Source organism: Zingiber officinale, chromosome 10A, assembly GCF_018446385.1.
Source record: "Zingiber officinale cultivar Zhangliang chromosome 10A, Zo_v1.1, whole genome shotgun sequence".
Lineage (NCBI taxonomy): Eukaryota > Viridiplantae > Streptophyta > Magnoliopsida > Zingiberales > Zingiberaceae > Zingiber > Zingiber officinale.
In genome coordinates this window covers 89,445,505-89,454,952 of record NC_056004.1, presented here as the reverse complement: position 1 = coordinate 89,454,952, position 9,448 = coordinate 89,445,505, and the positions used below count along the sequence as shown (strand labels likewise).

General features: G+C 41.3%; 1 protein-coding gene across 1 annotated transcript; it reads left to right on the top strand.

Annotated features, from left to right (window-relative positions):
• Window positions 1-5,888: 5,888 nt before the first annotated feature.
• LOC122028101 (putative UPF0496 protein 2) lies at window positions 5,889-7,493 on the top strand. The gene is made up of 2 exons (XM_042587122.1): window positions 5,889-5,975; window positions 6,206-7,493. The coding sequence occupies exons 1-2, from the start codon at window positions 5,909-5,911 to the stop codon at window positions 7,384-7,386; spliced, it is 1,248 nt and encodes a 415-aa protein (XP_042443056.1). The 5' UTR covers window positions 5,889-5,908; the 3' UTR covers window positions 7,387-7,493.
• The last annotated feature ends 1,955 nt before the right edge of the window (window positions 7,494-9,448 follow it).

Genomic DNA, 9,448 nt, shown 5'->3' with positions numbered 1-9,448 from the left:
CTACTATAAACATTATAATAGATAGGATTTTATAGTTATTACAAAGTGAATATTAAGTGAAAAAGTTAAACTCATATTATAACATTTATGAAACTGTATCTACTAAAATACTTATAACATTTATAATTTCATAATTGTTATAAAGTATATATATATATATATATATATATATATATATATATATATATATATATATATATATGTAAATGAGCATAGTTGAATCCATATTTCAATCATTATTAAATTATAATTATTATAACATAAATATTTTTAAAGTATTGTAACAACAATAAAACTATAATTACTATAATATGTATAATAATTATGAAACTTTAATTACTATAATACGTGTAGCAACTATAATTATAGTTACTATAATATAAATATTATTGGGCAGGATAAATTCATCTGGCACTGTATAAAGTGCATGTGGCAAAGATACTGGCAACAACTTTATCATTTTACAAGAAAATCAGTGAGGTAGAATACTCTTTTGATTAAAAATGAAAAAGAAGTATCTTTTCGATGATTGAAAAAATGAAAAGTCCTTTTGATTTATTTTGCCCCATAAATTTTTTTTTAATTTTGGTGTCTAGACTTTTAGAGATCTAAATTTGAGCAAAAAAAAGATGGAACCGTCACCCTAGCGATCCCCTGAGCCTGACCTCCCAGGATTTCAGAGGGAGTAAATCACGGTGAGTGCTGGGCTGGAAAATTGACTGGGGTCTTAGGAGTTTTTGACCAGCAGACCAGGAATATTATTCCCGTGTGCAACTGACGACCCTCAACCTTTGGCCATTTGAGCAAACAATCAGACAACTTACCAGCTGATACAGCCCGTGGGACCTTTTAGAGATCGAAATTGTTATGAAGGTGGACGACCTTCTTTTGGTTTAACTATCAAGTAAATTCGAAAACACGGACGGTTGTGCATCTGTAGCTAATTTCTACTGACCATCCATCATTGTAGAATTGTGTGTGCCCCGAATTGAATATTCGAATTTCACAATAAAAAATTAATCTATGGGACTCTAAAAATCCAACTTGACTCTTTAACGCTGCACCGTTGTCCCCTAAGAGGCAATTTAAATTTAATGAGTTCAATTCATATCCAAAAATTTTGAAAAAATTATTTTAAAATATATATATATATATAAAGAGAGAGAGATTTGATATGCTAAGCGACACTTTATACGCGATCGTGAGCGAAATCCGATGTGGGCTATTTGATGTGGCAAAATCTAATTTTTTTTTAATCTCTCTCTCATCTGCATGCAGCAACTTTTCTCTCTTATCTGCATGCAACAATTATAAAAATTTTTAATCTCTCTCATCTGCATGTAACAACTTCTCTCTCTCTTTTGAAATTAAAATGATATTTTATTTTTTCTCTCCTACTATTACATGCAAAAAATTATTATGGTAGTGATGATACAATGTTGTGCAGTAGCTGCTACAACTTATAGCAGTTACTATACAGTAACTGCTACAACGGTGCAGTAGCAGTTACTATGCAATAGCTACTACAACTTATAACAGTTATTATGCAGTAGCTGCTACAACTTGTAGCAGTTCCTATGCAATAGCTGCTACAACGGTGCAGTAGTTGCTATAATGATGCAGAAGCTACTACAACTGTGCAGAAGTTGCTACAACTGTGCAGAATCTGCTATAACTGTGCAGAATCTGCTACAACTATGCAGAAGTTGCTATAATGGTATAGAAGCTGCTACAACTGTGCAGTAGCTGTTACGTAGATGCTAGAACTATGCAGAAACTGCTACAATGGTGCAGTAGCTGCTACAACTGTGCAGAAGTTGCTACAATGGTGCAGAGGCTGGTACAATGGTGCAAAGGTTGCTACAATTGTGCAGAAGTTGCTACAACTGTGTAGAAGCTGCTACAATGGTGCAGAAGCTGCTACAGCTGTGCAGAAGCTACTACAATTGTGCAGAAGCTGCTACAACTATGTAGAAGCTGCTACAACGGCGCAGTAACTGCTACAACGGTCTTCTGCTACAACGGTGCAGTAGCTGCTACAATGGTGCAGTAGCTGTTACAACGATGCAGTAGCTGTTACAACGATGCAGTAGCTAGTACAACGGTGCAGAAGCTGCTACAATAGTACAAAAGCTGTTATAATGGTGCAGTAGCTGCTATAACGGTGCAGAAGCTGCTACAACGGTACAGTAGTTGCTACAACGGTGCAGAAGCTGCTATAATGTGTACCAGCTATTGTGTAGTAGCTGCTACAATGTTGTAGTAACTACATCACCTTTAAAAATTATTAGCATAGTGATTGTTACATGCAATCAGATGAGAGAGATTAAAAAATTTTATAGTTGTTGCATGCGGATGAAAGAGAAAAATTGTTGCATGCAGATGAGAGAAAAAAGTTATTGCATGCAAATGAGAGAAAGATTAAAAAAATTGGGTTTTGGCCGCCTCAGATAGCCCACATCAGATTTCTCTCACGGTAGCGCATAAAGTGTCGCTTAGCATATCAAATCTCCCTCTCTCTCTCTCTCTCTCTCTCTATATATATATATATATATATATATTGATCCTGTCGGGAAGCTGAGAAGATGGACCTGCCGGTGTGTCGTGTCCGGAATGTTGACCGCATCTCCATGACCCGGATGATGAGCTATCTTCCGTGTTGACTGACCAAGTTGTCCGAAGTTCTCGGGTCAACAGTACCTATATCTAGTGATCGGGCTGTCTCGGTCCCTGATGCCCCGATGCTCGAGGCGGGTCCCACAAATGTATAAGTAGCTGAAACTGAATAGTGAAACAAATGCAGGAAAGGTACGATGACGTACCCTGGCCCCAGGGGGGCGCCCTCGGATGGATGGATGAGCTGGTTGCGGCGCTGATCGAGTCGTCGTGACTGTGAAGAATAGATGAATGTATCAGCTGAGGAGATGGATCCGCCCGCCGAGAGCCCAGCGTAACCTGAACCTGGCAAACAACAGGCCGACTGAGAAATACTAGCGGCACGCTGGTCTAGAGATGACATCGGCACATAGGCCGGGATATAATATCGGCACGAAGGTCGAACACACCACAACGGCTCGCAGGCCGAAATACAACAGTGGCTCGCAGGCCAGTACAGTACCAAATTGGCGGATGACAACAGCTATGGAATCAGTGGTGGACGTGGGTCGACTGGTGACTATCGCTGTAGGTGGCCTCGGAGGACGGCGACGACCACTAGAAGTGACCTCGATGACTGCTAGACTAGGCGACAGCAGAGGCTACTGCGCGCGGCGGCAAAGACCGCTAGACGTGGCGAGGGTGATCGCCAGGGGCAGCGGCAGCGGTGGCCGCTGGACTCGGCGGCAACAGAGGCGAAGTCGCGGCTGTGAGATGCGCTGCGAGGAGGAGGAGAGGAGTGGGGGCCGGCGATGAGGACCGCCGGAGGCGGCAGCGGCTAGGGCTGCAGAAGATGGCATCGAGGACCGCTGGAAGCAGCGGTGGTGGCTAGAAGAAGTGTGGATGCCCGCTGGGGACGTCCGCGGTGGCATCCGTAGACACTGGAGGCGGCCTGGGGCGGCGATGGTGGCCACCGGAGGCGGCACCACCGGAGGCGGCAGTGCTCGCCAGAGGTTGTGGCAACGGCAACGGTTGCGGGAGAGGGCGGCAGCGGTTACGCCCGCTAGAGACGGCGGCTCCTTTGCTCGTCGTCGCTACTGTGTGTCCAGAGAAGAAAGAAAAGGGACGGCGAGAGGGGTCGGAGGCCGATGATGGCCCCGACGAATAGCATGAGATGGGGAGGAAGATGACCTCTCTTCCTTCGTGTTGGTGGCGGCCTCCAGAAACTAACCCCCGCTCCCCTCCCTCTTCTGCGTGAACTGTGTTCCTTAAAAACAATAAAACCCTCAAGGTGCCAAAAGACCCAACTGCCCACTCATTTTCCTTAATTGTTCCCTATGCCCCTGCTAACACCCGGATCATATGTATATATATATATATATATATATATATATATATATAGAGAGAGAGAGAGAGAGAGAGTGTGTGTGTGTGTTTTGATATTATGCGCGATGCGCACAGTGCACGACTGTGCGCATCGCGCACAATATCAATTTTCTTTTTTTTTAATTATTATTTTTTTAATATTTTGAATTTAAAAAATTCAACATTTTCTTATATAAAATTTTAGTATATAGATATATCCCCTAAACACATTACAATACTCATTAAATACTTAAATTTATTTCATTTTAAATTTTTCTTTTAACTAAACACTATAATCCAATTGGGAAGTCTGAACCCTAAAGATAAAATCTTTAAAAAGAAAATTAGCTTAAAAATTATAACTCAATTCGGAAATCTGAACCCTAAAAATAAAATCTTAAAAAAAATAATTATTTTTTTATTTAAAATAAAAAAATTATAAAACAGAGACATTTTGAATTAAAAAAAAATATTTCTTTATATAAATAGCTAATACATTACGATATCCCCTTAACATATTACAATACTCCGTAAATACTTAAATTTATTTCATTTTTTATTTTTTTTAACTAAATATTATAATCCAATTGGAAAATCTAAACCCTAAGATAAAATCTTTAAAAAAATAACTAAAAAATTATATCCAATTAGGATGCCTGAACCCTACCAATAAAATCATAAAAAATATATTTTATTTATTTTTTTAATCAAAATTAATATATTTTATTTATTTTTTTAATTAAAATAAAAAAAATCATGATATACTGTACAGTGCGCATCGTGCAGTATATTAAATATATATATATATATATATACTAATCTTTTATGGATATGATTGGCAATTAAAATATGCACATACGACCTTTTGTTTCTTTCTTCGCCCGCATGCATGCCGAGATCCAAATCAATCCACGTGGACGCGTTTCCCAGACCCCATCGCTTGCAGTCCATCTCACGAAATCCATTTCTTGAGGAACTGAAACTCGAAAAGCCACGTCACCCTGATGACTGGATCCCGGGTCCCGCCCACCAATCTTATCTCGCCGGATTAAAAGATTCACACAAATCCAAATATACAATCCAGGATTTAATGAGACACTAAACGCCCCCGATCCCATTATGTCTGTTAACAGTATTAGGGTTAAGTGCACTCCTCGCCCAATCATGCTCCCGATAATTATCCTCGCCGTAAGTGTATTTTGTGGGATGCACACAATCACCAAAATACTACCTTAATTACACCTGAATAATTACTTTCTCATCACTCGTGTTTATCCAAAATGGATTACTCTTCCAGCATGATAATTACTAGCACATTTGTTGATGATTACGTAGCATAATTAATCATTAATTATCACATGTATAACTAACTAATTGTGAGATTATCGATTTAACAGTGGACTTAAGGAGAAATTCGCAAAACGCGTTGACCTCTCCGGATCCTGAGAAATGGACGATGGAGTGCAATTGCGAAGAACCGAAGAGGAAAGAAGGGGGGAAACAACTGGCGTGAAACCCTGCATGGAACCGAATGACGTGGCTCAATCTCGGCGGCTTGTGGCCGTAATCGTGCGGCGCAGAGATCCCTTCGGGCCTGCGAGCTTCTTGCTTGATGAACTCGAATTCCAGATAATGGTTGTTCTGATTTCGAGCGATCCAATTTTATTTTTGATTCGTTTTTACAGCGAAATTAATTAACTGCACGCACGCAGATTTGCAGGAAACCAGATAAAGCAACATCGCAGTGAATACACATGCGCGACGATGAGGGATTGACCGTCCCTGGAGCTCTTGCGTGTGCTGTCAATGGCGGTGGCGGTTAATGATTTGCAGCCGCCTCTACTTCTCTCCCTTGCCTTGTAAGAAAACTTCTTCTTCGTTGCTCCTCTATATATGCACCTCGGCGACTGAAGCTATTGCTTTCAAGCTTCCCGCCGAGATCAAGGCAATGCGGGGGATGCCCATGCATTATTCTACTTCCTCCTCCTCCTCCTCCGGTCTCTGCAACTTCTCCGGTGAGCAATTTAATTTTTTTTATATTATTATTATTATTATTATGGAAAATTAAAGAATGATTGTTTTGCTTGCCCCTCAAGTTATATAATTAACAAGTTATTTAAGTTGAATTGTTCACTACATGATCTGCTCTGTTTTTTGGGCTTATCTCTTGTGTTGCTTCCCTTCTCTGCTTCTTCAATTCTTCTTCGCTTTCCTCTTTGTTGATAATTGACATATGCACTTGCAGGTGATCGGCATTTGCTTGGCATGGCGATGGTCAAGAGCAAGTCCACGAGTCCGGTGAACGTCACTGAGGAGTACTACAAGACCCTCAGAACCAAATCTTTCCTCGACATGTGGTCCAAAGTCCACGACCAAAGTCTCCGGCGAGTCTCATCCGTGCCCATCATCTCCGGCGATGACAAGAATAATGAGGATAGCGGTGGAGATCAAAGGGGATTGATTTGTGGATCTTCTCCATTGGCTTCGTATGGTAGACTTCCTGATTTCGTCCTCGATCCGAGTCAAGAGACCGTCCTCGCCAAGATGACTGCTGAGGATGACAGAGCCGGCGGAGGCGGCGGTGGCCAGCTCGAGCTCCAAGTGAAGTCGCTCCTCGTGGAATACTTCGACGTCACACATAGGGCCTGCTTCGCGTGCGCCAATCTCTTGGCAGCCATCAGCAGCGCGAGATTGCACCACCGGCTTCTCCGCCGTTTCTTGATCAAGCTTTCCTCCGGCGCCGGCGATGCTGCGTTCGACCATGTGGCTTCCCTCGTCGACTTGGAAAACCCCCTCCACCCGCGAAATCTGGCTCAGTTCTATTCCGTGCAGTCGGACTACGGGCAGCTGGCCCAGAAGCTGACGCGCGCCCACCGGCGGATCCTCCGCCGGGCTCGGCTCCACCGCGTAGCCAGGCAGGCAGCCGGTGTTGCGGCCGTCGTTGCGTGTGGCATTGCCACGGTGATCGCAGTGGCGATCGCCGCACACACAGGGGTCTGCATCGGAGCAGTGGCGGTGGCAGCCCCCGCAGCGGTGGTGACTGGGCGGCAGCGCCGCAGGGAGGTCAGGAGAGCAGGGGCGCGGCGGTGGCTCAAGAGCCTTGCAGCGCAGGTGGACGCGGCGGCGCGGGGAGCGTACATCGTGGGGCGGGACCTGGAGACGATGACCCGTATGGTGCGGCGGGCGCGCGACGAGTTGGAGCACGTCCGTTGGGTGGCCAGGATGGCGACGAGGGGAAGGGAGGAGCCGCAGATGGCGAGGGAGGCGGCGAGGGAGGTGGAGCGAGGGACGGCGGGGATGGCGGAGCAGCTGAATGAGCTGGAGGAGCACGTAAACCTGTGCTTAATCACCATCAACCGCAGCAGAAAGATGGTGGCGGAGGGACTGATGGCGGAGGCATGTCCGGCGCCCGATCGGCCGGCGTAACGGCACGATTGCTTGATGGATATATATATTTACTACACAATTATAAATAGATTAAATAATATATATCTACATGTATAGAGATGGCTGATTAAATCATAATTCTTTCATATTTTTTTCCCCATAAACTCTCTGAGATGATCGATTGAATTATATATCTCTTTTCTTTTGATCAAAATCGATTTGGAAATAAAAAGAAATAAGCCTCAAAAATATATAAAAGCTGCAGGAGATATCCTAATTAAAACTAGCTAGTAGTTCTTCCACATGCAAAAGGTGTATTATCTTTTTCGGGCAATAAATTACTTGTCGTCTCGTTGGCTGATCGACGTGGCAAGATATGCCCCCCGGATGACACAGAAAATGATAATGAAATAGAAGAAAATTTCTTAAAAATATTTTCTGTCTTATCACAACATATAAATACGGATTATCAAATCCTAAAATTTTAGGGTCTAATATAAAAAAAAAATACAGTAATAATAATCAAGGAATTTACCATTATGAATTTACTTTATAAAAAATTAAATAAGGAAAGCATATATTGTTAATATATATAAGAAAAGAATATATTGATAATATTATATAAAATAGTCAGTATTAATTTACTACTAAATTTGTGTCATTGGTTTTTTAAAATTTTCTTACATATATCAGTTATTTAAAAATCTGTAGCTAAATGAAGAAAAATGATAATACTTCGAATAAAGGCCTCACTAATGAATGACAGTCCATCTTGATGTACTTTATGTATTTATAATATGTTAGGTTTGTAGCTATTTGAATGTCATTAGTATTATCATCATGAAGTGGAATAGGATCTGATGGAAGAAATCTAAGTTTGAAAAGATGTAGAGACCATCAATTTTAGAATAAGCACCAAACATGGTTCTATACTCAGTCTCTATGGAAGATGTAGAGACACAATTCTGCTTCTTACATTTCCAGAAAATCAAGGCATCTCCAAAAAAAAAATTACACTAGCCTGTTGTATATTTCCTAATATCCGAGAGCCCAATCTGTACACAGTCAAATAAAGAATTGATTTTATGGAAAAATACAACTCATTAGTAGATGACCCAATTAAGTATTGAATAATGCGACGAACTGCAAAAGATGTCAAAATGATTGCAAAAATTTGTTAACTATATGGACAACATATGAGATATCAGACGTTGTGATTGTTAGGTAGTTAAGACTACCAATAAATTGCCTATATAAAAAAGGATACGACAAAAGCTCGCTTTCATCTTTTCGGTATTTCATATTCACCCCCATTGGTGTATCAACAATAGTTGCATCCTTTAAACTGGCTAGCTCAATGATATCTTGGATATATTTATGTTGATTTAAGAACAAACCATGATTTTGAGAGTGAACTTCCAACCCCAAAAAATATGTAAGTTATCCAAAATATTTCATTTTAAATGTACTATACAATATTTTTCGAAGCTTAGTGATCATCCCATTGTCATTACCAATGATAATAATATCATCAAGATAGATTAAGAGAAAGATCATACCCGGGGTTGTCTTATGAAAGAGAAGTGAAGAATCATATTGACTTTGTGTGAAAGAGAAGGTGAGAAGAGTGCTACGAAATTTCTCAAACCATGCTCTAGGTGCCTGGTCTGGGGGACTGGGCGAAGTCTTAGCAAGTCGAGGACTTTGGACGAAATCCTAGAGTCGAGAACTCTAGGTGAAAATTCTGGGGGTTGCGGACACTAGGTGGAAGATTAGATGGGTCGTGGATTGGACGTTCAACATTAAGTGTTAAAGTCTCGGATGCTGAGCAAAAGTTCAGATGGTCTAAAGGACCGATCTAGCAAAAGATAATCTCTCCTGAGAGGAGTATGTGAGGACGTGTTCTCTGTTGAGGGAACAGTAGGCGTTGGTTCGACCTAGGATTTTCGAGAAATCTAAAAGTCAGAATCGGACAGTCCAAAAACTATCAAACATTTTATCAATCATATTTTATTATGCTAACTCTGTTTTATAAGGTATCTATGTGTATTTAGACTAACATGTTTTGCAGAAGCTGAAACACAAAAGTTTCTCTTGGATG